Source organism: Mesocricetus auratus, unplaced genomic scaffold, assembly GCF_017639785.1.
Source record: "Mesocricetus auratus isolate SY011 unplaced genomic scaffold, BCM_Maur_2.0 Super-Scaffold_100010, whole genome shotgun sequence".
NCBI classification, from domain to species: domain Eukaryota; kingdom Metazoa; phylum Chordata; class Mammalia; order Rodentia; family Cricetidae; genus Mesocricetus; species Mesocricetus auratus.
This window is the reverse complement of record NW_024429194.1, coordinates 79,989,572-80,016,086: the sequence shown is the minus strand read 5'-3', so window position 1 is coordinate 80,016,086 and position 26,515 is coordinate 79,989,572. Positions and strand designations below refer to the sequence as shown.

General features: G+C 51.2%; 1 protein-coding gene across 2 annotated transcripts in view; it reads left to right on the top strand.

The window, feature by feature from the left end:
• Positions 1-26,515, top strand: part of Fbln1 (fibulin 1) — a 74,000-nt gene that overhangs the window by 2,932 nt on the left and 44,553 nt on the right. For both annotated transcript variants that reach the window (XM_040754033.1, XM_040754034.1), the window contains exons 2-11: positions 10,396-10,501; positions 12,715-12,847; positions 14,718-14,889; positions 16,333-16,389; positions 17,515-17,616; positions 18,099-18,236; positions 19,232-19,369; positions 23,626-23,769; positions 24,464-24,592; positions 25,330-25,455. In XM_040754033.1, coding sequence (XP_040609967.1) covers positions 10,396-10,501; positions 12,715-12,847; positions 14,718-14,889; positions 16,333-16,389; positions 17,515-17,616; positions 18,099-18,236; positions 19,232-19,369; positions 23,626-23,769; positions 24,464-24,592; positions 25,330-25,455 — 1,245 coding nt within the window. The remainder of the gene's footprint in view (positions 1-10,395; positions 10,502-12,714; positions 12,848-14,717; positions 14,890-16,332; positions 16,390-17,514; positions 17,617-18,098; positions 18,237-19,231; positions 19,370-23,625; positions 23,770-24,463; positions 24,593-25,329; positions 25,456-26,515) is intronic.

Below are 26,515 nucleotides of genomic sequence, written 5' to 3'. Positions count from 1 at the left end.
AGGGTGCATTTCCCAGCAGAAGGAAGGGCCTGAGCAAAGTCCTGTCGCCAGAAAAAGAAAACATGACAGATGTGAGGACAAAACACAATAACCAGGGGACTTGGGAGTCGTGGTTCTGGAGGGCTGGAATCCATGGTCATCATGGTGGGAGCGTGCGGTAGGCAGGCGTGGTACTAGAGCAGTAGCTGAGAACTTACATCTGACCCACAAGCATGGGCGCAGGGGTGGGGTGGTGGGGGACGGGGGGGGGGGTTGGCACAGGCTAACTGGGAATGGTGTGGGCTTTTGAAACCTCAAAGTCCACCCTTAGTGATACACCTCTAACAAGGTCATACCTGCTAATCCTTCCCAAACTTCCACCAACTGAGGGCCAAGTAGTCAAATACATGAGCCTATGGGGGCCATTCTCATTCAAATCACCATGCCCTGGGAAACCCCCTGCTTGCAGCTCCCTGAAAGCCCAGCAGCCTAAGCAAAGGGCACAGTGGAAGGGCAGCCCTACAGATAGCGTTTTGGGAAAACAGTTCTCAAAGCACTTTATTCTTTTAGGTTTGTTTATTTTTACATTTTATGTGTATGAGTGCTTTTCCGGCATGTATGTGCACCATGTGTGTGCAGTGCCTGAAGAGGCCAGAAGAGGGCATCAGATGCCCTGGAACTGGTGTTATAGATAGTTGTGAGCTGCCATATGGGTGCTGGGACCTGAGCCCAGGTCCTGGGCAAGAGCAGCCAGTGCTTTTAACCTCTAAGTCATTTTTCCAGCCCTCTCTCCCTCATCAATTCTCAGTGCATTTTATCCAATGAAAGATTTTTCTTTTGTGAAATATCTGTTCAGAGCAATTTGATTAATAGCTGCTTTCACGTACCTCATGTGGCTCCAGTTTCTTTGAAATGATCTCAGCTATGTCTGTGTATAAGGTGGGAAGAAAAGACCCTTTTTCAACTTGTGGATACTACCAAGACAAGCAGGGTTGTTTCCTAAGCTGGACAAGCCTTACCTCTTTCCACCCCAGGCTGGTCCTAAGTAAGGCTGGGTCAGGAGTGGAGCTGGTACATGTTACTCCAGTAGTCTGTATGTCTCCAGGTTTATATACTGGGGATCCAACTCCAGTAGAAGTAGGAGGCAGCTAGCCTCAGTTCCGAAGGTGGCTCAAGATGGTGACCCAAAACCTGTATTTCTCTGAGTCAGTCTCCTTCACTTTGGGTAATGCTGTTCCAGCCCATTAGGCTAGAGCTGAAGTGGTTTCTATCCAGAAGGTGACATAATCTTGACAGCCCTATGAGGTAGATGGCCCAGTATTTTTCCTGGGCCTCTTTTTCCTTCCAATTCTTGTCGCCTACTGGAGTTGAGATAGACTGAGTTTGGCCACATGTCTTGCTTTTCCTTTTGGCTTAAAATTCTCTTGGGAGAATTTCCTTACTGAGAGTGGCGGTGCGACACTCTTCTCTCTGGACCTAGTAGATTCTTAACGCTAGCCCTGGGCCCCACGTCACCTGTAGGACCTTGTTACGCATCACATGCCCCCTCACAGAGGAGACTGTCATTGTCCTCATTGTACAGGGGACACAGAGGTACACAGAGACTAAGCATCCCAGGCAGCCTGGCCTAGCATTTCAGTCCTAACAAGGATGCTCGGCGGCTCCATCTTTCTCCAGTTAACTCCATTTTCTGAATTCCAGCTTCAGTGAGGGGATGAGGCTCCCCCTGGGCTCTCAGAGAGAGTGGGTTTGTATGTGGCACTTTAGAAGCTGAGCTGTGGAGAGGTCCGGTCAGCCTCTCCTTTTTCTTCCTGAATCTCTTTAGGTCCATAGAGAGTTGCTAGGGTCTCGTGAGATCAGTTTTGTTTATTCACAGACATCAAGTGGTGGCTGTGGCAAAGCAAATTGGGACAAAGAACAGACTGGAACACAGCCTGCTCCCCCTGCCCCCCACCCTCCAGGTGTTAAGTTCAAGTATAATCATTTGTGCTAAGTGCTGGGAACTTGAGAGAACAAAGAGACTGTGGAAAGCAGGAACCAGATCTGCTGTGAGCCTGCATGTTCCAGCTAGTTGAGGGTGGTTAGGAGTCCCTGAAGGAAGGGCTGTTGGCAGGAATGCATTGGCCCAGGACCACCCGGCTGCAGCTTCTAAAGGCCAGGTTTGAGGACACATGACAGGTGGCCAGAGAGGTGAAGGGAAACCAAGAGACCCTCGGGGCTGGGTCGGATGCTTCAGAGGTGCCAGAGGCTTGGCCCACGAGATGGCTGCCTGGGCTGGACCTGCTCCAGGGAGCTTCAGGGGGAAGATAATTCATCTCCCCAGCTGTGCATGCACGTACCCCTCCTCTTTTGCTGCCTCCCGGCTTAGACCCTTGTGTTGTCTGTGACACTTGCTGGGCAAGCATATTCTGCTTGCTTGGCTTTCTTGTCAGGGTCTCTGAAAGTAGCATCTCGCTGCAATTCTGGCTTTTTTTAATAATTACTTTTGTTTTATGCTTATTCGTGCTTTGTCTGCATGATGCTGATGTGAGGATGCCAGAAGCAATGGACCTGGAGTACAGATGGGTGTGAGCTGCCATGTGGGTGCTGGGAATTGAACCCGGGTCCTCTGGAAGAGCAGCCAGTGCTTTTAACTGTTGAGCCATCTCTCCTGCACCATTTTCTTTAAATTTTTATTTTATTTTACTTGTTTTGTTATTTTTTTTATATATTTTTTCAGCACAGGGTTTCTCTGTGAAACAGCCCTGGCTATCCTGGAATTCAATCTGTAGACCAGGCTAGCCACAGACATGGAGATCTGCCTGCCTCTGCTTCACCAGTGCTGGGACTAAAAGCGTGCGCCACCATCACCACCCAAAGTTCTGTTGTCTTTATCCTTGGCTCCAGGCAGCTATAGGCTCCCCCACTTCTGCTGTAGCTTTAGAGAAGGCAGTGGATGGGCCAATGGGCAGGATTCTATCAAGGAGTAAACTATGGAGGCTTCAGGGAGCAAGGCCCAGGATTCCAGCCATTGTGGAACACCAGGGCCCTCAGCATTCTCTGAGGGTCTGAACTGGATCAGAACCCCAGGGAGTCAATTGAGGCTAGCTTCACTATTGGTCCTTCCCATACCTCCTCTCTCATAGAAACCCAAAAAACTCATCTGGATCCACACCCACCCCCTCCTACTTTGTAGAACTAGAGGACATTAATGACCTGATTTTGGGAAGGACAGTCTTAGAAGAAAAATAGTTTCCATAAGATGGCTCTTTGGGAAGCACCATTGCTTTCCCTATGATTCTAGCAGGGGGGGGGAGCCCACACATGGTGGGGGAGGCTGCAAGTTCTCCATACAGAATACAGTTGGAGAAACTGAGACCCAGAGCTGCTCCAGTAAGAAAATCCTCTATGCTGGGGTCCAGCCAAAGCTGGACTTTTGTCTGTCCTTGAAGGTTAGGTCTCAGTGGTTCCCAGGCCACTGGGAAACACACCAAGGCAAGGCCTCTGTAACACTCATGGCTAGTGGGCTGATACTCTGGAAGCCTCTTCCTGAAGAGTAGTACAGACCCCTGTACTCCCAAACCCAGTATCTATTCTGTCATGGGAGGACCAAGCAGCTTTGATGGTACACGTCAAGGGTGGGATCTGCTGTTTCCACATAAGCCGTGAGCATCTGTGTGCAGGAACACATGTAGCATGTTGTTGACACCTGTCAGCTTTTTGAGGTTTACTTATTTTGGGTGTGTGCAGGTGTCCATGTGTGTAGAGGTCAGAGGTTAACCTGGAGTTGCTTCTTAGGAGCAGTTCACCTTGGTTTTTAATGTAGTTTAATTTTTATTTATCATTTATTTGTGTGTGTCTGTGTGTATATGTGCCGTGCATACACAGGTGCCCTTAGAGGCCAAAAGAGGGTGTGGGATCCCCTGGAGCTGGAGTTACACAGGGTTGAGAGTTGCTCAGCCTGGGTGCTGGGAGCTGAACTCAGGTCCCCTGGAAGGGCAGAGAGTGCTCTTCACTGCTAGGCCATCATCGCTCCAGTCCTTCCCTGCTTTTGAGACAAGGTCGTTCACTGGGACCTGAGGCTCACCATTCTTAGGCTAGGCTGGCTGGCCAGCAAGTCCCAATGGTCCTCCTGCCTCTGCCTCCCTGTACTGGCTGGTTTTGTGTGTCACCTTGACACAAGCTAGAGTCATCAGAGAGGAAGGAGCCTCAGCTGAGGAAATGATGCCTCCTTGAGATCCAGCTGTAAGGCATTTTCTAAACTAGTGACCAATAGGGAGGGCCCGGCACATGTTGAGTGATACCATCCCTGGGCTGCTAGCCCTGGGTTCTGTAAGAAAGCAGGCTGAGCAAGCCCAGGGGAAGCAAGCCAGTAAGCAGCACCCCTCCATGGCCTCTGCATCAGCTCCTGCTGCCAGGATCCTGCCCTGTTTGAGTTCCTGTCCTGACTTCCTTCAGTGGTGAACAGCAATGCTGAAGTGTAAGTTAAATAACCCTTTCCTCCCCAACTTGCTTTGTGGTCATGGTGTTTCATGGCAGCAATAGAAACGGTCACTAAGACTCGCCAGTACCTGGATTGCAAATGCATGGCACCATGACTGGCATTGCAAATGCATGGCACCATGTTCCACCTTTTAAGTGAATTCTGGGGCTCAAGCTCAGGTCCACACGCTTGCATGGAAAGCACCTCAATGTCTAAGCGTCTCCCAGCCCCTTGGGAGTGTTAACTCGCCTAAAAGAAAGTTAGCCTGATGCCCAGGAGCCAAGCCCTTCTGCCCACTGCCACAGCAGTTCTGTGGGCTCGTGTAGTTTTCTACGAGAGGGATCCGGGCCAGGTGGTGAGGATTATGCAGTTTCTAGGAGAACAGATGCCCTATTTGCTTGGTTTTGAGATTCTGTTTTGTGCTTTGGTCACATCCCCAGGATTACCTCCTTCACCTCCCCATGCCTGCACAACAGGTTGAGGAACTGAGGCCCCAGAGGTTAGAGAGACACGGCAGCTTGTTTGAGGCTATGTAGGGTTACTTGCTTCTAAATGGCATCTCACTATGTTGTCCAAGCTGGTACCCATCTCCTGGATGGGTACAGATTGTTCTAAGCCATCGGGGTGCTAGAACTCTGCAAGAACAGCCAGTGCTCTTAACTGCTGAGCCATCTCTCCAGCCCCACAAGGGATGGATGACACATAACTCACAGTGTTGCTTGCCTTTGGACCGTTTGACTGAAGGTCAACCATATTTGTCAAGAGTTTATTCTTGGTTTATACTATTAGTTGCATGTGGGCTTGTCACACAGCCAGAGGACAGGGTTAGAAGTTAAAACTAGTAGGTAGGTGGTATTCGTCCTCAGAAAGAACAAACAAGCCGGGCGGTGGTGGCGCACGCCTTTAATCCCAGCACTCGGGAGGCAGAGGCAGGCGGATCTCTGTGAGTTCGAGGCCGGGCTACACCGATAGCCTCCAAAACAATACAGAGAAACCCTGTCTCGTAAAAACCAAAAAAAAAAAAAAAAAAAGAAAGAAAGAAAGAACGAACAAGCATGAAGTGAGAGAAGGTTCTGGATTGGCTGGAGGGCCCTGCTCAGTGAAGGGACACTGAAGTTCAGGGAAAGCTCATTGGCAGACTTCGGAGGAGGTGCCGCTGGAGGCTGGCTGCACAGAAGCAGCATTGGTGGCCTGGAAGCAGGACAGAAAGACAGAATTTGTGGGGACTCGGGAAAGGGAGGAGCCCAAGAACTCCAGCATGTGCCATTAATACCTTCATTTACGGAGACTTTATATTAGAGTGAGGCGAGCCAGGCTTAAGGCCTGAGCAATATGGCATTGGGTAGGGCTTCATTCCTCCCTGCAGACTGGGCCTGGGAATGTCAAGCAAAATAAGGTTGTTTACAGTGTAGCACTCCTGTCTTCCCACAGTCCCGTGGGCTAGACTTTTCTACCATATATCACAGTCGAGATCCTGTCAGGTGCCCCTCAGGTGGTCATTTAGGATTCATAGCAAGCCTTTGAAGAGAGTAACTTCAAAACCTACAAAGATGATCCATATGACTGTCAGAAATCGGCTAGCTCTCCCTCGGGGGCCCACACCCTCACTTGGACATGTTGAGAAGCCCATACCCATGTGCTTGGGTGTGTCTTATCTTTCTATCTGAGGACCTCTCTTTGTCTTAATCCTCATACAAAGCTTGTATTAAAACAAAACAAAAACTCTTATTAACCCCCAATTCTGGCTAGTCTTGAAATTCCTGCCCGAGTCAAGGTCTCTAAATGCTGCAGGCAACAGTGGGGAGCTGTGCCTTCTGTCCCCTGCTGCCCCAAAGGCTGAACTTCTTATTGGCTCCAGGCCATCTTCTGATGCAGTAGGGATGGTGCACAGTACTGGAGGTCTGTGTGCAGGTCTGAGTGCTCGCTGGTCACCTCCCTGAAGGTATTGCCAGTGGGCCTGAGACCGACTAGCTGTGGGCCAGCCGCTGTGGCACGCTCTTGGTACCTGTGAAGCGTGGACTTGGGTGGGATGTCGCTCTCTGACACATTGGTAGATGCTGAGAATTTGCTCTGGGTGTGACGTGAATGAGCCCCATGGTGGAGGAAGGACAGATACCTCTGTGGGCCTCGGGGAGTCCTTAGATCTTGTGTTGGGACAGTAACACACCACAGGATGCCAGTGTTCAGATAACCACACCCTGGGTGGTGACTTGATCTCCCACCTCCAGGGGAGTCTGCAGGGACTGTACCTGCATCAGGAAGAGGCCACAGCTGAGCAAGTGTGGTGGTCAAGCCCTTTCTCACTGTCCTGCTGGAAGCGAGGATTCGGTGAGACCACCCAGCTGGACCACTCTGTGGATAGAAAGAAAAGTTTATTCAGGAAATCAAGTTGCTGGGTTGTCCCATAGGAATAGAGAGTGGCCACATAGTAGGAAAGCAAGTTAGGGGTGTCTGATCTGATAGTTTGTTCAGATTGACCAGGAACTGGATGTCTTTGCCCAGATGTAGTTGACCTTTGGGCCAGATAATGAGAGGTAGTGGTTTTCCTTGTAAGGAGAGAACTACCTACAAGAACTCTGAAGAATGATGAATTAGGTTTCTCTTTACCCAATAAGTCGTAGTCCTTCTGTTTAGGACTTTGTCAGCAGCAATGCCATTGTGGGGTCTACTTTGGAGCTAACACTGCCCCCATGGCAGCCTCAGAGATGCTTGGGGGGACACGCTCCCCAGGGAGGTTTTTAAAAATAAATTATTTGAGTTATTATTATTCATTACTGCACAGTTTAATGGTTCCCATTTGGAATCTCATTGCTCAGCATGCAAACCATCTCATTGTCTATCCGGCTTCTCTTCAAGAACATTCTAAAATGCAGTTGACCAGGTTAATCTCTTCGTGGGTATTCAGACCAGCACTGGTTGAAAAAGACAAACAAATTCATGGGAAAGCATCCAGTTCCTTTCCTGATGACAGAGAAGGCAGAATGGCTCACAAAAACCTGTTCTGTTTTATTTTCATTTGGGCAGGTGGGACCTCACTATGAAGTCCAAGCTTGAGATCTGGCTACCTCAACTTCCCAAACAGTAGCTGGGGTTTATAGGAATGTGCCACTATGCCTGCCTAAACACCTTTTTTTAGACATTCTCACTATGTAACCCTGGCTGACCTGCCTGGAACTCAGAGATCCACTTGCCTCTGCTTCCTGAATACTGGCATTAAATGTGTGTGCCACCACCATGCCTGGTGAAAACACTAAAGTTTTTAAAGATTTATTTATATTTATGTGTATGAACGTTTTGCCTGTATGTATGTATGTATGTGCATCTCATGAATGTAGTGCCCAAGGAGGTCTTGAATTGGAGTTACAGACAGTGGTGCTGGGGACCTAACCTACTCTGTGAAAGCAGTAAGGGCTCTTAACTGCTGAGCCATCTTTCCAGCCCCTAAACACTAATTTTTTAAATGAATGTTTTCATTATGGTAAAATGTATATCACATTAAACTCACCCTCTTAACTATCAGGTGTGTACTCCACAGGCCCCAAAGGAGAATTCATGGTGCTGTGCCAATGTCACTACCATTGTCTCTAGGACATTCTCATCTTCACAGACAGAAATCACATACCTGTTAAATTATAATTCCCCACTCTAATCCCCCCAGCCCCTGGCAAGCACCTACTTACTGTCTGTAATTGTTTTTTACATTTTAAAAACCGTGTATGTGTATGGGTGGCCTGTGCTATGGCCTGTGTGTGAAAGTCCAAGAACAGCAGGTGACTGCTGCCAAACCTGAAGACCCACATTCGATCCCCAAGACTCATGTGATTGAAGGAACGAACAGACTCCTGCCCAAAGAGGGTGAGCTGACCCTGTGCAGCTTCAGGGGAACCCTTTCGCCCCCGACAGCCTTCAGCATCATGTCTGGGACACTCTGCTCAACAACATGTGAGCCACATTCCAGGGACATTCCAAGTTTCCAGACTGCCTGAAGTTTTAATGTCCGATTGTCTTGCTGAGCACAAGGTTCAGAGTGTCCAAGGTCCTCTAACAGGCCACGTTTCAAAACACAATAGAAAGCTCCCTGCAGCTCAGGACTCATGGTTCCCACCCATGAGTTCACTTAGAAGGCAGCAGACGCTAAGGGAATTCTACACGCAAGACTTGCAGAGGCTCCCCTCTCGAAGGTGACAGCAGGCATTCCTCCAATCTTCTAACAAGTTGCCACCCACTGTTGAAAACCGCAGGCCAAGGTCACAAAGAAAGTTGCAGCACTAGAGCCTAAGTCTGTTTGGCTCCAAAGCTCCAATCTTGCTCTCATCCCACTCCTTCCTGCAGAGGCAGGGGGAATGTAGTTTACTATGTATCCTGGACCAGCATTGAACCCAGACTAGCAGAAATCCTCCTGCCTCAGCCTCCTGGCTCATTATCTCAACTCTTTGCTTCCATGTCACAGTTTTTGCTGAAGCATAAGGTCACAAGGGATAGGCTCACTGTCAGGATGTCTGGTTGGGAGAGTGTGTCAGATAGAACATTAGAAACTGAGCTGTGCCCAGGGTGAGGGTTCTGAGATGGGACCCCAGGACCCTAAGACTGGCTGAGTGGGTCAGCAGGCTGTAGGGAGGTGACAGGCAGTGTGAGGTGGGTTCTGAGAAGAGCTTAAAGGAGACAGGCTGAGGAGAAGCGTGTAATCACATCTGGTGAGTTTGTGTGGGTGTTGGAGCTACATGAGAGAGGGTATGGGGTCACACCACAACACTTATCTAGAGACCAAACTACAGCTGCCTCTTTGGAACGCTTAGGACTCTATTTTCTGTGAATGCTTTTATGTTTGCTTCCTTGCTCTTAGATTGTGAGTGTATGTGTGTGCATGGTGTGCAAGTGTGTGTGTGTGTGTGTGTGCGCGCGCATATGCATTCATGTGTGTGAATATGGGCATGCACATGCCATTGTATATGTAAATGAGCAAAGGTGGCATTTCCTGCAGCTGGAGTTACAGCTGGTTGTGAGCCACCTGATAAGGGTGCTGGGGACTGAACCCCAGTCCTCTGCAAGAGCCTCCAGTGTCCTTAACCTCTGAGCCATCTCTGGAGCCTTCTACCTAGCAACCAATGCTGTTGGCACTAATGTTTCCTGTCCTGTAAGTCCCCGGGGTTGAGAGCAAAGTGTGTGGCACCTTTGGATGCATTGCCCCTCCCTGGGGCTTCATGGGCATCTTTTACCTGCCAGGAGCAGATGGAGGCACAGCCAATGAGGCCAAAGGCCTGGGCTGCCACAAGAACCTAAGCTTCTGGCTCAGTCCTTTGCTGAGGGCCTGTGCTAGCCGCTTGGCAAGATAGCTTTTACTTTTAAACCTGGCACTCTGCGCCACGCCAGCACTGCCCACTTTGATCACTGTTTCTACGAAAGATGGTTGTCCTTAAGGGCGGGACTATCACCAGCTTCAGTTTCCCAATCTGTATGCCCAGGGTGGAAGCCCCTCCCCCATCTTGTTACAAAGACTAAATGAGAACCTGGAAGTGGACTCCAGAAACTGGTCCGGAGATGGGGGGTTCACCATGTTTTGAGACTTCCCTTCCTGTCTCCCCTCTGGAGCAAGCAGGCTCTGGTTATCCCTTGAGTACTAGGTGGATGGTGCCCGGCCATGCATCCGTCAATAGAACTCCCCTTTGTTCTCTGGACCAGAAAAGCAGGGCTGTGACCTGTATGCTTGGGTCTCAGCACGGAGCTTGGTGCTTTCCGATCTGACCCAGTCCACTGTGGGAGGAGTAGGACGGATGCTTCCAGCTGAGAATAGTTGGCGTTCTCAGTCCTGGCTTACAAAGTGATTAAGAGTGTGCTGGGTGTACTCCCTGCCCTTCCAGACTTGGCCTGATGGTGTAGTTGGGGCTGCAGGAGGCATGGCTGGGGTGGAGGATCCCAAGCAGGTCACCCATCGGCTTGTTCTCTTCCCTACACAGTGAACGCAGACATCTCCATGGAGACTTGCTGTACAGAGGGAAATCAAATGGCTAACCAGCACAGGGACTGCTCACTGCCATACACCTCAGAATCCAAGGAGTGCCGGTACGTGTGCCAGACGCCCGAGGCGTGGGTGGGGTAACTGCCTCCCGCCACCTGCTTGCTGCTCCCTCCTCTGTGCTCTGAGCCCTTCACACAGAGCTCAGCCTCATCCGAGGCTGTCCTGTGCTCCCTGGAGCATCTGTTGCTATCCCTGGCCTGAAGAGTAAGACCGTCTAGGTATGCAGTCGCTAACTCTAAACAAGTCAGTTTCCCGAGTAAAAGGAAGGTTTGTAGTGGAGTGTAGGATGAGACCACGTGATGTGTGAGCCTTGTTACAGACCCCAAGAACCAAAACGGCTCATCCACACAGCTCCCCTCCACACATCTTGTTTGCTTTCTCTACATTAAATCAGGTGCCCATAAAACTTGGGGAGTGTAAAAATCACAGAATAGACTACGATAATAGGTTATGTTGATCGTCATAAAAAAACTGATCAAATCTTTACAAAGCACCTACTATGCTGTCTGAAGGCATGTGTGGGATGTGGGAAGAGTGTCTAGGGAGGGAACAGCCATCCTGTATGGATGCTCACGGGAAGGCTATTCAGGCTTACCGGGCAGCAGTAGGCAGTCAGAATGTCTGAATGGAATGGGCCAGCAGGGCAGAAAGACAAAAGTCTGGTGAGATGTGGGGGTGGAGATGGTGCTCCCCATTGCCCCTGGTAGTGTGAACGTTTTAGGAACTAACTGGGGGGCAGCACATCTGTCCAGCCTTGTCTTTGAAAAGGACTTTGGAAAGGAGGAAGTGGAAGCTAAGGGACTGTTAGACTCTTTGAAGGGCTCTGGCAGGTATGGTGGTGGCTCGGAGCTGGAGCTGGGCAGTAGAATGGGATGGGGGAAGGGGCTGACTGAGCTAGTGAGTGGGGGCAGGGAGCCAGCCAAGCAGTCGCTCCTGGGAGTAGAGTGGGATCCAGAGGGGTGTCAGGCGGTAGCTGCAGAGCTCTGTTTTGTATGGCTGAGCAGATGGGGGGGGGGGGCTGTTGGGAGAAGGCTGAGGCCGGGGGAGAGTAGAATCAGGCAAGTTAGCCTTAAACACCAGAAGCCCAAGTGGGCTGTTGGTCCTGCTAGGAGTGTGGAGAGAGGCCAGCTAGAGAGAGACTCAGCAGTGATGCTCAGAGGAGGAGATGGGGACATCGGGGATGAGAGGCAAACCCTAGCACCCTGGGGTCCCACTCTAGGTGCCCACGAGTCCCTTTCCCTTAAGCTACGTTAGGGCAACAGCGCCCCGCCCCTCTCCAGCTTCAGATAGGATGTAGAGGAATCCCATCCAACAGGATGGTTTAGAACAGGCAAGGTCGAGTGACCCTAGACTAGTGGGTTCTTTGGTTTTTTCCCAGGGTTTGGTTTCCCTGGAACCTTTGCAAATCTTGGGGACCCCTGAATTCCCTGCAGCAGAGGTCCACCTGGGCAGCCCTGCTCAGTCTCCTTCATCCTATGCAGGTCCCTAGGCACCCTTCCTGTCAGGGCAGAGTTCGTATATGCGCCCCAGAGTGCTGTGGGGACAGGCAATTTGGCTTGCATTCCTGGAACCCTCATCACTGAGTAGCCCACAGTAAGGCTGCAGACGATAGTACTTTGTAAACTGTGGTAAAATACAGTTAAAACTTACCCGCTTAATCCCGTGGGAGGGCCCATACAAACTGTTTTGCCACCCTGACCACTGTCCCTCTCTGAGACCCTTCGAATCCTGCCAACAGAACCCCTGGCCCCACACGCCTTCAGTCCCTGGCTTTTCGTAGCCAAGCCTGTGGGTGGCAGGAGACTGAGGCTGGGCATCCTGGTTGTCGCTGTGTTCCACTCTGGGTCCTGCAACAAACTATCGTAAGACTCTCCGAAACCTCCCCTCTGAGCCTGGAAAACAGATCTGAGGTCGAGAAGAATTGGCTAGGTGGGAGGAGGGGAGGGTGTGGCCCAGAGCCTGAGACAGGCTGCCTTGTTTGTAAATAGATGAGAACATTCTGTAGCCAGCCTTGGCAAAAGGCTCTCACTATGCACAGAGCAGGGTCTCTGAACTCCCACCCCAGACACCATGCTGCATTTGGTCTTTCTACCTAAGCGCCTGCCGAGTGTTTCCTGTAGGCCAGATGCTGTGTCTCTCTCCCTGTGGGAGCCAGGATGTGGGGGATACTCCAGAGGACTTCATCATTCTCCTTGGGTTTCTGTTCTGTGCTTGGCTCCACCAAAGAGTCCTGGCACAGCCTCTGCTCTGCCTGCAGGATGGTCCAGGAGCAGTGTTGTCACAACCAGCTGGAGGAGCTGCACTGTGCCACGGGCATCAACCTGGCCAGCGAGCCAGACGGCTGTGCCACACTCCCCAACAACAGTAGCCTCGAGACCATATTCATAAAGGTGAGTGAGGCCGAGGATCACCCATGGCCACCGTCATCCCTGTCCACCCTGTTTACCCTGCCTTGTGAACATCAGACCACTGAGTGTCTTCCCTTCTCGTTTAGTGGGTGAGTATTACCAGCCAGACTCCCAGATAGGAAAGGATGAGATGGTAAAGGCCCAGCTCTGCCTTGGGGAAACAGGCAGAGCCTAAGGATTACCCTGTCCCAACTCTTAGGAGTAGGCAGAGCAGGGGTTTCCTGGGGTCTTCACAATCTCCTCAGTTCAAGGTAGAAACCCCACTGCTGACTAGGCGGCCCTGATGTGTGAACTGAGGCTCTGAGTTCTCACCAGATCTACGCTAGGGCCTCTAATGACACGGGACAGTGGAGTTCAGAGAGGCCCACACTCCAGTGGTTACTCAGCAGCCTTGTCAAGAGCTCAGAAGGGATTCTCCATGGAACATAATCAGAATAAGTGACAAGATCTCCTGAATGCTCCTGGGGCCCCAGGCCCAGGCCGAGTGGCTGAGCTTCTCATGACTGTGGAAGTCTCACGTGTGTACCTGGGAGATGATTACAGCATCTCTAGGCTTGAACACAAATAGATCAATGGCCAGGCCCAGGAGAAAAACCAGGGGGATGGGAAGCTCCGTCTGGGAATGATCCCTGCCCCCCAACCCCTCTGCGTGGCTGTCAAGTGTTGACAGTGGCTTCCTGGGACACCGCCTATCCCAATCAGGAAGCGGGCAGCAGAATCAGCAAGTGGAAATCTGATTGTAGTCTGGATTCTGGCAGGGTGGGTAGGAGTGTCTGTGCATAGGTAGAAACTGCTACTGGGTCTGGGGCTCTGGGCTCTGCCCTGAGAGCCATGACCATCCGTGACAACCACGTGGTCTGCCATGATGACCACAGCCATCAGGCATTTATTGGAGGCAGGGCGCCAACATGGGGAGCCAGGCAGGGCTAGAGTCAGTGGCCTGGGTAGGGGGTCTGTCAACCAGGACTTTGGGAGTACAGTGACTACCTCCCTGGGAAAGACTGGGCTCTGCTTATGTTGTATGCCTGGCAGACAGCTGTGCCCCATCCCTAGACTTGAGGAAAGAGGTATGAAGTAATAGAACATTCTAGCAAAGAGAGGGAACAGATTACCTGGCTAAATTAATGAAGTGTGTTCCTGGAAAAGATTATTCACACCCCAGCGGAGGGTGAAATCATAGCCCCTCTGTGGCAGCAGGGTGGGTAGGATGACATGGAGAAGACCCCTCAGCCCCCACAGATGCTGAAGCAAGGCTTCTTGCTGTGGGATTTCTGGAAAGTTCTCTTTGTCTATATAGGACTGACTTGGGACTTTTCACATGTACCTTAGGACCTGGGTTAGGACACAGGTCTAACTTTCAGGATATGGGGTCTCTGTGGAAGATAGTGGCCAGGTCTTACGCCTTGCTGGGGGCGTTGAGGCTCTTGTGGCCAACCCTTGGGACTGAGAGGACATGGTGTGCACCCGTTCTTGTGGCAGAGAGATGACACCTTGCAGACAGGCATTGGTCTGCTCCCTTCTCCTAGAGATGGCTGGGCTGGGCTGGGGGTTGCTGGTTAGGCAAGCGGTGTTCAAGAGGGTAGTCATGCAGCAGGGGTGGGGAGGGAAAGTGGAGTCCTACTAGGTGCAAGACTTTCTAGGATCCTTTCCAACAGACCTAAGAGGTTTGGAGGGGCCCAGCATGCTTTTCAACATACTTCTGACATTTAGATATATTAACCATATCAGATGTTTTCTTGAAGTCCTAAGAACATGGATGAGAGGTGTCAGGTGTGTCCCTGGGGTTCTTGTGGAGTCCCAAGGGCCACTTGTCCAACCCCCTGTCTCCAGTCTGGAATCTCTCTGTTCACAGAAATGCTGCCACTGTTGCATGCTGGGAAGGGCAGCCCAGGCCCGGGGCCAGACCTGTGAGCCCAATCTCATGATAAGCTACCAGTGTGGGCTGGTATTCCGTGCCTGCTGTGTGAAGGGCCAAGAGAGTTCAGACTTCCCCCGCAGTGATGGTGGGGACCTTCAGGATCCAGGTAACTCCTTCCCCCGCCAGTGTGTTAGTATTCTCCAGGCTGTGTGTCTACGACATGGTTGATTTATCCGTCTGTGGCTGTCACATTTCTGGATTCTACCAATCACAGATTAAAAATATTGCAGGAAAGATCGTGAGCTTGGATCCCTGGCACCCACATGTAAACCAGGCAAAGTGGCAATGCATCTGTAACCCAGGGCTGGGAGTGTAGAGCGGACAGGAGGTCCCTAGAGCTCACCAGGCAGCCAGTCCAGCTGAATCAGCAAGCCTCAGTTCAGTGAGCCACCCTACCTCGAAAAATAGGGTGAGAGCAATAGAGGAATACATAGATGTTAACCTGTGACTTTCATATGCGCATGCACAGGTACAACACCTGTACACACATATGCACATACTGCATTATCAAAGAAAACGTTAGAGACTTAAATACTAATCTCGTCTCAAAAAAAAACAAAACCAAACTGCCTTCATAATGACATCCCATTAAGTTGCCACATGAGGTTAACTACCCAGCCTGTGAGACTGGATGAGTACCAAGTGCACTGCAGGAATCTGGCTCCACGAGTGTCTTGCCTTCGAGACCTCACTTTGCCCTGGTGACAGCCCTGGGTAGGGTGGGTGATTGCCCTTTGGTCAGATTGCACCATGAGATGTTTAGGGTTACATGATGAACAGTAGAGGGAGAACTCTGGGCCAGTGTGGCCCACTGTGGACCAGTGACTGGATGCCTCTGTGTTCAAGTAGCAGACTCTTCCTCAGAGGGGTGCGGGACCTCAGAAGCAGCTCCTACAGCTCTTGACACTGCTGCTACAAGCTCTCTCTCCCCATTGCCTACAGCCAGATGTACTGGAAGCTCTGAGGGGCATGGCTCTGTGATGTAGGAACTCCTTGGGTTGTTTTTTTATTGTATTTATTTTTATGTGTATGAGTGTTTCTTGCATATGTGTATGTATGCCATGCCTCTTTGGAGGTCAGAAGAGTGCTTTTAGAGGTCAGAGGAGGGAGTTAGGGCCCCTGGGACTGGAGTTACTGTGGTTATGAGCCAGTTGTGGGTGCTGGAACTGAACCCAGGTCCTCTTCAAGAACACGTGTTTTCAACTGCTGAGCCATCTCTCCAGCCTCTGCCTCCTGATTCTCACTTCCGCTGTGAGCTCCTGAGCCATGTGGAAAAGCCCTGGGAAGATGGCAGGCATCTGTCCACCATGCTTGCCGGGAATTTTGTCTCACCTCTCTTGAGCTTTATACTCACAGACTCCCATATTCAGTTCAGGCCATGTGTCAGGAGGTCTTTTAAAGGCATAACTTCCTCTTCAGATGAAGGGGCGTTTCATAAAGATGAAAGCGTGCAGAGTGTACAAATGGGCCTCCTGCCTGATGCTGACATGTCTGCTAAGATGAGATCGGATGCAGTTTGTGTGATCTTGTCTCATGTCTCTACCCCCAGCTAAGATTCCTGATGAAGAGGAACAGGAGGACCCGTACCTGAATGACCGTTGTCGAGGTGAGACCTTAGGACCTGTGAGAGCCCTCTGGTAGGCAGCTAGCAAAGTCCAGGGTGACAGTGTGGACGGCTGCCAAGACTCAGCTGGAAAGTACCTGGTGGCCCCCTGTCTTCTCCGTCCCAGAGTGCTTAGAGCTGGGGGTCGTGTGCGGGACGGTGGCTTTATGGAGGCAGGACTGGTGTGAGTATCCTGAGCACCAGCAATCACCCGGGCTCTGTGATGGTGATGCTTCTTCTGTCCCAGGAGAGTAACTGTTTCTTGCCTTTGTGTCCTCGGAGCCCCAGTTGTCCCTTTAGAGTCGTGGTCTCCCCGGAGACCTTTGCACTTTAGTCGGAGTATCCTTGCAGCTTTGTTTCTCCTGATTTTTTTTCCTTTGGGAACATTCTGGCACATCTAGCCTGGCAAGTCTGTTTCAGTTTCACCCAAGGGCTCACCCTGCGATTGGGTGTTAATTACGGAGGCAGCTTAATCACACAGTGATGGAGTCCGTGTACGGTGTCAGCCAGTGCTGAGGCCAGGAGGGAGGGGCAAGAGAGATAAAGAGCTCCAGCAAGCCTGGTGTCCTCTCTGGGTGGCTCCAAATGATTCCCGGGAGAGTGACAGCTGGGAGTGTGCAGCTTAGGGGCTGCATTAGCCAGAGTGGTAAAGTCTGTGTGCCCCCTGGTAGGTGGGGCGCGGCAAAGGAAGAAGCTGCAGGCACGGGCCTGACCTGGTGGGGTTACACTTAAAGATCCCCTGTATCTGCTCTGTGGAGAGTGTGGGCCACAGGGGAGGTGCCAGGTAGGAAGGGGCCATACCCACAGTTGTGGCAGCACTTGGGCCTGAGCTAATCTTAGTGAGCATGAGCAGCTGGGAAGGCTTGATACTTCCATGAGCTCCAGTGGTGCCTGCTCCCTCCAAGTCCCCTGTTTTCAGTGAGCAGTGTGCCTCTACGTCCACTCTAACCACAGGGGCAGCACATGTTATCTAACTTGTCAGGTCCCTCATGCCTTCGTTGGCCCCAGAGGTACCCAGAGCCTAGGCCTGCGAGTGTCCCCCGGACCACATGTGGCTGCAGCAAGGAGCCTGTCTTCTGTGTCAGCATACCCTGAGAGGGTCTCCGAAGGTCTCTCACTGTGTTGCAGGTGGCGGGCCCTGCAAGCAGCAGTGCCGTGACACCGGGGACGAGGTGGTCTGTTCTTGCTTTGTGGGTTACCAGCTGCAGTCAGACGGTGTCTCCTGTGAAGGTAACATCTACGGTCCCATTCCTGGAGGACAGCCGGGACCTGCTTGCCAGTGCTGCCTGGAGTCTGGGCTGTGGGACTAGGCTGTCTTACAGAGGAATATACATACCAGTGTGGGGATGGGGCTGCATTGGGGTTCTGGATTCAGGATCTTCTGGGAGGCCTTGGGTAAGTCCTTCAGCCTCTCCCCTATTTAGGAGATAGGGATGATGTTTCCTGCTTTGTGAGATCCTTGAAGATGCTGTGATTCTGGGGCCTGGCACTTACTCAAAGCAATCTGGAACTTAATGGGGCTTGATTTGGTGATGGCCCCTCTCCAGAGCTCTGCCCAGATGTGCCCACAGCAAAGCTTAGCTCAGTTTGATCGGGCAACTTGATGAATGCAGTAAACTAGATCCACCATGGATTCTGGAACACTTCTTCTGCTCAGGCTTAAGGCTTGGTTGTTCTTACTGGTTACTTCTGTATCACCTTAATCTCTTTAGATATCAACGAATGCATCACAGGCAGCCATAACTGCCGGCTGGGAGAATCCTGCATCAACACAGTGGGCTCTTTCCGCTGCCAGCGGGAAAGCAGCTGTGGGACTGGCTATGAGCTCACAGAGGATAATAACTGCAAAGGTACAGCTCACATCCAAATCTAAAAACCTCCCCTTCCCCAGCTGTGGGTGTGGCAAAGAGGGAAGGGTCCCCTGGGCTCTGTGGTGCTGCCCCCATGTGGCTGTGTGGGCTACTGCAAGAAGGAGGTGGTCAACCTCCTTGCAAGTAAACAAAGGTGTCACAGGGCAAATGAAGAGAGAGGGGGACCTGTGATAAACAGGTTTACTTTAACACGGTGCTGCTGAGTTAATGATGCTAGCACATTTGCCTTAGAAAGCTCGTAGTCTGATCCTTGACAAGCGAGTCCAGGGCCCTCACTTGTGTTTCCATACAAACAAAACCGAGCCAGCACCAGACCAGGCTCCAGTGCCTCGCATAAGTCTTATGTAAAAGTGTCGATCATTGAATTATGTGGGATGACCCAAGAGCCAGACGCCTTCTCCTGGCAGCCAGGCTGTTGAGCAATCCTGTTGCCCCACCCTGCACGGCTCCCTGGCTAAGCCTCAGGACTCCAGAGCCTGGGAGGCAAGCCAGCTGAGTAGATTACACTTGAACCTTTGACAGCCATGAACTTCAAGGCAGGGCAATCCATCTCGTTCTCTCTTGATGTAACTATTGTTAATATTTGGAACGCTGTGAAGAAGACCTCAGGATGAAAAGAATTACGGAGTCTGTGTTTATTGTCGCTGAGATAATTGCCGTATGATCTAATCTAAACATACACTGCTAAATGAGTGATAATACCTGTCAGGAGAATGCCTGGGTAATTTGTTAAATAACAAAAAGCTTGCCTCATAAGTCAGGGAGGGAGAGTGTTTTTTCAAGTCGTTAGCAATTTTTACATAGTTTGGCCCACTGCGGGCCTTTTCGTAACACCCTCCCTGTTGGAATGTGTTGAGGTTATAATCTGAGAAATGAGCATTTTTTTAAAAAGTACTTTCTTGTGATGTTAAAGTATTGTGAGACGCTTCTGGCGGGACCCTTGCTAACAATCTCCTTTTTTTATGATGCACCAGATATTGACGAGTGTGAGAGTGGTATTCATAACTGCCCCCCCGATTTTATCTGTCAGAATACTCTGGGATCCTTCCGTTGCAGACCCAAGCTGCAGTGCAAGAGCGGCTTTATACAGGATGCTCTAGGCAACTGCATTGGTAAGACACGCTGCCGCTGGTGGGGATGGCCTACCACACGGGGACAGTCAGCGCAGACCAGGGGCTGACAAGCTTCCGTAGGGGGCAGATAGCAAATGCCACAGGCGTTTTGAACTCTGTCTGGGTCACAGTGACTCAACTGGGCAGTTACAATTCAAAAGCCTCAGAATACATACCCAGGTAGTGGTGTGGTATCCCAATAAAATTTTATTTATAAAACCACTGGCAGGCCGGGTTTAAGGGTCTGAGATCTGGTCTAAGGGTCTAATTCCCATGGTTTGGACAGAGTACGGGTTTTAGAATCAGAGACACTTAGATTTGAACTTAGCATCCTAAGATTTGCTTGCTCCCTTGAAGCCTCAAGTGATTCTCCTATAAGATGGGAATGACTATAACATCGGGCTGAGAGGCCAGAAGCAAGGACTAAGGCAGGTGCTTGTGATTGGATGGGTACATGGGAAGCAGCATTTGGTATGTGGTCACTGTGTCACAGCCACTTAGGCCTTTAGAAATCGTTTCACAGAAAGTGGTTGGAGACCGGATAGAGTGGATGGGGATGGGGACCTTGTGCTCAGTGGAGACAGCTTCAGCCTGGGAGATGAAGAGGCTTGTAGATGGATGGGTTGATGGCAGAGTGGAGCGCTATGTGAAGGAGAGGAGATGATGTGAGCTCGTGTGACAATAAGGGGTCAAGGAAAGGCTGCTGGGGGGGCACCCACCCCTCTCTCTTCTGTTGCCTTGGTGACGCTCTGGGGCACTTGCCTGCCTGTTAGCATTTGAGCCCAGACCTGCTTGGTAAGCCGGAGCCGCTAAACCTTTCCATTGAGGTCAGAGAGTCCCTTCCTCCAAACTGCAGGTGTTGCTGGTTGCAACCCAGCCTCCCTCCTCCCCTCTTAAAGGAAAAGACTGGATACTGGTGTGCAAGTCCCTTTCTCGTTTCTCTCTTGGCTCTTAGATAACCTTGCCCTGGTCTTTTCTTTGAAATAGGATTGAAAGTTTATTTCCCTGTGCCTGTCTTACTACCCCAAGGTAGAGCTATTTAGGACAGGAGCTTCACTTGAGCCCCGCCCACACAGCCTGGGTCTTAACTGGTTTAGAGATGTGTGAGCCGTGGGGACCTTGGCTGGGCTGTGAGTTGCTGGCCTCTTGCCAGCCTCCTGAAACCAGACTGTCATCACTCCACACACGTGCAGTAAGCAGGGTGGCTATGGCTCCCCTGGGGCAGGAGGAAAGAGTTCTGCCAAGACTTGCAGCCTGCTCAGGGGTCTCTGGAGGAGGCCACATCAGCTGAGGATGGAAACCCTGACGCATGGCAGAATTGGCCCTGCTCTCCTCTATGAGAAAATCTGTGCGGGTCTTGGCATGCTCCAGGTTTCCCTCCACAGAGTAAAGGGGCAGAGGTGCTCGGTGAGCCATGCCCCTGTGTAACCCCCCTCTCCCAACCATATCAGATCTAAGCCCTGGAGGAGCCCAGGATGTTGTCCAGATCCCAACCTGGTGACATCAACCTCTCCTGTCACCTCTGTGTAGGTCCACAGTGACATCAAGGACCAGAGATGTTCAGCACAGAGCCCCCACTTCCCGACTTGACATGGGGGAGGTCTTCCCTTGTACTTATGGGTCACAACCAAATTAAGGACTTATTCCATAAATTACCTCTTTTAGTGTAAAAACCACACAAACCTGATTACAAATGAGGGAATCCTAAGAGCAGAAACTAATACCCTGCCTGTTGGGCCAGTCTCCAGGTGGGCGGGGCTGCCCTTCTGGGCATTTTGCCTCCGTTTGTTTTTATCATGGAAACAGAACTAGACTGTTGGACTACTTGGTTTTCCCCTCTTGACAATGGGTTTAGAAATAATTCTATGTCAGCATTTTTATTCATGTTTAAGATAATATCATCATCAACATGAATAGCTATCAGTGTATGGAAATAAGGTAGAGTTGCACACCGTGGTGCGCGCCTATCTTCCCGGCACTTGTGGAGATCAAGGCAGGAGGAATGCCGTGATTTGGAGCCTAGTCTGGACTCTGTAGGAATTAGAGTCCAGCTTGGGCTACACATTTAGACCCTGTTTCAGAAAACCAAATGGAAATAAAAACCAGAGATGGACGCCATCCAGGAGAGAGGTTCTGGCTCTCTCTTCTCCTCTGTCTGTATCCAAGGCTGATAACCCACACACTTCTGCCCACGATCCCTCGATTTCCCAAAGCAGCCCCATCTGTGATGGGAAACACTGACCCCAGGATACCTTCCTAGAACCCCACTCCATTCCCATCCCTGTGTAAGGAAAGATGAACTCTGTCCCATCAGGCTAGCACAGAAGACAAATGGCTGGACTGGGAAAGCAGAGGCCTTCTCATTACAAGATGTAAAATTTCTTAGAACTTTGAAGTTGACTCTTCGACACTGTGAGGAATTTGGGGGGGCCTTTTTATTCTCTTTCTTCCTCTCTACCTCAGACCCCCTCATTTCCTCCTTTCTCCCTGGTGAAGGGAGTGAGGAGGGGGTGAGAGCAGAGCTTCCTGCATGCTAGCCCATAGGTGTGGGGTTCTTTAAAGATCCTGGGGCTGTCAAGGGTTCCATCTGGTCTTAGAAGTGCTTTGCTAAGACAAAGTGATCCAGGGACAACAGCTAGAGTGCCTGTGCCAGAGCCACAGGAATCCCATGAGGGACAGTGAGCGAGTCCCCAAACCCTCGTCTGGCCTTTCCTATGTATTCTTATCTTTGTTGATCCACTTTTGGTTTCATTCATTCATCCATCGTCTGACTTTCATGGAGCACAAGCCAGGGAACTCTCTTCTCCGAGGAGCACAGTCTCAAGAGACACCACTATTGCAAATAACAGTTTGGGAAATCACACCAGACAAGAGCACTCAGGGCAGAGGGCGTGACTGCTGGCCACTGCACTGGCCACTGACACAGGCAGGAGTTGCCAAATCTTTGTGTAAAGGACTAGATAATGGATATCGACCATCCAGCCATTTGGCTTCTGTCACCACCACCTGGCTCCTGTAGTGGTCATGTAAAAGCAGCTGTAGACCACATGTGAGGCAGCAGGCCTGGCTGGCTGCCAATAAAACTTTATTTACAATAAGCAGTGGGCCAGATTTGGCTAGGGGGGGATCTTGAGGAAGGAGACTGGAAGTGATTTTGAGAATGCATGCCAGGGCCCTAGAGATGGACTCTGTTGCCCTTTCTGCCCCTTGTGAGCATGATTTGCTTGCTCTCTCCAGGTTCTGGGTTCCTAGTATAACATACAGACAGTAATGCCGGCTCTGAGATTGCAGTCCACATTGGTAACAGCTGTAAATCACCCTGTAAACTCTGAAGTGCTGCATTGTCTATGTGGAAACCTGTTCCAGGGATAGGAGGGAATCAGGGATGATTCTTTAGACAGCCTGAGGAAGGTAGGGCTTGGTCATCGTGGAGCAGGTCCTATTTCTCACTTCAGCTGTGAACCTTCCACCATTGCTCCCTTCCTGCTGTCCCCTGACCCCCGCGTGCTTTGGGAGTATGTGAACTAGGACGTTCCCCACTTTCTGTCAGCTAGATCCTTCTAGACATACATTAGGAAGGGGTTTGGTTTTGGCATAGAAGTTGAGCATGAAGAGCAAAACGGATGTGTATCCTAGTGTTCCTTGAGTACACCTTTGTGTGCGTCCGTCTGTGGTGAATGGCCAGCGGTCCCCATACTATAGCTGTGAAAGGAGACCCCATGCGGGGAGTTCCATGTGGCCTGAGTCAGCCCAGATGGGGGACACAGGAAGGAGATTTCTGTGGAGAATGTGATCAGAGGCATGACTACCACACTGCCTGGGGGTGGTGCCCTGAGTGGCTGGTCCAGGGGTTGTAAATTTATTACTAGGGCTTCCAAGGACTGGAAAGGTGAAGTAGACAGGGACCACCAAGCCACCAGAGGAGCCTGGGCCTTGCTGCGGTCTGGCGCTGGTACAGAGGGGTGGGTACCTCTGTCTCCCTGGCACCAAGCTCAGGGCAGGGCCCCATCTACCTGTGTGGGTCAAATGCATGCAGAAAAGCCAGGCCAGCGGGTGCCACAGAAGATGGAGAGGAGACAGAGGGACCTGAGGCTTCCTTGTCCTTTGACCTTTACCCTTGTGTAGGGCAAAGGGATCAGGGCCTATTGGTATGTGGCTTTGCTGAGAGAAGGCGAAGGCTCTTCTGGAGATTGGGCGGCTGTATACATGGATAGCCGCTGTGTAACCGCGCTGCATCTTGTCTCTTCTCTCTGTAGATATTAATGAGTGTTTAAGTATAAGTGCCCCATGCCCTGTGGGGCAGACATGCATCAATACAGAGGGCTCGTACACATGTCAGAAGAATGTGCCCAACTGTGGCCGTGGCTATCATCTCAACGAAGAGGGAACTCGCTGTGTTGGTTGGTATCACACACACACACACACACACACACACACACACACACACACACACACACATGCTTCTGAATTTTGCCTTTTCTATCCATTTCCAGCACAGTCCTTCCCTTCTCTAAAAGAGAGAGTTGGTCCCCAGAGTTAGGACATTCTGCCTGTCCATCCATCCCATTGTCCTCCCCGGGCACAGGCCTTTGCTGTCTTATCCAGACTATTACAGTAGCACAACAACACTTCAGTCTGTCCAGTGTTCTCAGGCTGCCTGATCACAGCCCATTGGTGATTAAGGATGGGCACTCACAGTTCATTTCTCCTAAAGTGGTCACAGCAAATCTAGATGACATAAATCTGGCTACTCCCCAGAGAACACAAGACCACCAGGTGGTGTCTTGTTTACTCCCACTATGTGCCTGTTCCTGTGTTGCTTTGGGCTAGGGGAATCAGCTGGCCTAGATCTCTGCCAGGAAAGGGGCCTTCCTCCCCACAGCCCCTTGGCCATCTCAGCCCCTCCCTGACAGCTCTGGCTACTCCCTGACTCAGTGGAGCTCAAAGCTGGCTTCTTGGAGGGTCAGCTGCTGATCCGGATTGGGTCCAGCATACAGTAGAAACTCTGCGAAGAATAGATTACTGCTGTCAAGTGTACAGCTTAGTGTTGCACTCTAAAAGGCTCTCAGGGTGTCTTCCTTTCTCCTTCGCAAGATGTGGATGAGTGCTCGCCACCAGCGGAACCCTGTGGGAAGGGACACAACTGCTTGAACTCCCCTGGCAGCTTCCGCTGCGAGTGCAAGGCTGGGTACTATTTTGATGGCATCAGCAGGACCTGCGTGGGTATGTGAATGTCTTTCAGGCCTTCGGGGCCCTGGCCAGGTGACTCCACACAGGGGGCAGTCGGTGGCACCTAGAGTGACCATGACCATGTCCATGCCATGCTCATCTCAGGAGGTCCCAAGTTTAGGCAGCCCTGGAGTGAAGACCCTCCATCAGGGGACACTGTCTAGCTGCAGCTCTGCCACCGCCCAGGACTTGGGCCACCATCAGGACACTGGTGATGTCTGCCTGCTTCCTCATGGAACAGGTGTTCTGTTTGGCCCTCAGCCTCCAAGGTTTCTGAGACTCCAGCCCAGGTCTGCAGCTGGCAAGATGACAGTGATTTTCTAGATTTGCTAAAGGCCTGTAGAGCTCCAGGGCTCGGAATGCACAGCTCCCTAAGGCAGCCAGAACAAAAAGAGTGAAGTCAAACCCTATCCAGATAGCACTTGCTGTTACCAAACCAGGATACTTGATGGAGGCTGACAGCTACCCTAACCATCCCCACTGAACCCCCAGCAAATCCCAGAGGACTCTCCTGTGGGCAGCAGGCTGGCAGAAGGGCATCTGTCCAGATGTGCCACGTGTGTCAGAGCACAGGGCTTCACACAGACACAGTGAGAGAGGCCTCAGCCCTTCCATCTGAGACACGAAAGGACTCAAGGGCAGAGGTCCATGGACTGCTGCCATCGGCAGAAGGGTGGGACATGGCCCTGCTCCAGTGGACCTGCCCTGAGCTGACTGTCCCTCTGTTTCAGACATCAATGAGTGCCAGCGTTATCCTGGGCGCCTGTGTGGCCACAAGTGCGAGAACTCGCCAGGCTCCTACCACTGCAGCTGCTCTGCAGGCTTCCGGCTGTCTGTGGATGGCCGTTCTTGTGAAGGTGAGAGCGGGTCACGGGGTGGCCAGCAGCCATAGCCACGTACCCCCTCTGCTCGCAGACTCATTTGGAGTTTACTAGGCAGGTATTTCAACGATGCTAACGTCCCCACTCCAGAGACATGACTCTAAGGCAGTAGCAGCCTCGCTGAAACTTGGCGAGTCTCCCTGGCAGGGCTTGGTCAGTTGCTTGGGTTCATGAGTTTTGCTGTGCACAGACAACAGTGTCTTGTGTTGTCATCTATGGTTATTGTTCCTGGATGTGTTTAGTCATCTGAGCCTTGTACTTGGGTAATACTGATGAGGACACGGTGCTGAGGCCTGGCCAGCCTTGCCTCTACTGTGTGTTATTAAGTACATACACTGTAGGTGTAGCCAGATGTGGTTCCTGAGTCAGGGAGTATGTTAATGATGTTATGGAAAGCCACACTGGACATTGATTGAGCCGGTGACCTGGCCAGGCATGTCAGGGCCACAGGTATGAAACACTGAGCAAGAGGCTAATGGCCTATCCCTCTATCCTCTCGGAAATAGTGATTGAATGTAAAAAAGGAATCTTTACACCAGAGGATGGCAAGCTTTTCCTCTTCCGACTGAATTGTGACTATTTTAAACCTTTCTGGCCAATCTGTAGACAGTACTCCACGCTGCTGTGGGAAGACAAAAGTAGCCACAGGTCAAAAGTGTTCATAGCTATGTGCCAATAAAACTTTATTTACAAAAAACCAAACCTGGCCTGGAGCTTGCTCTAGGTCAAGGGAATTGGTGACCAATAGCTGGATTGCGACTAGCCCCAAAGTTCAGAGATTTAGGAGTACCAGGGCTACTGTCCCACAGGCAGTGTCCCCTGTGTCACAACCTAGGAGATGAAAGTAGGGAGGACAGGAAAGATTTTCACTGAGAGCTAGAAGGGGCTGTGGTCATGTTAGGACTCTGGATATGCTGTCATGCTGAGCCCATGCCCTGTGGGGACAGGCTTGAAGGGAGCCACGCCTGGAGGCTGTCACTACTATCCTGCCAGGAGATGATGTGGTCTCACATAGGTAGTAGCAGGATGGAGAAAT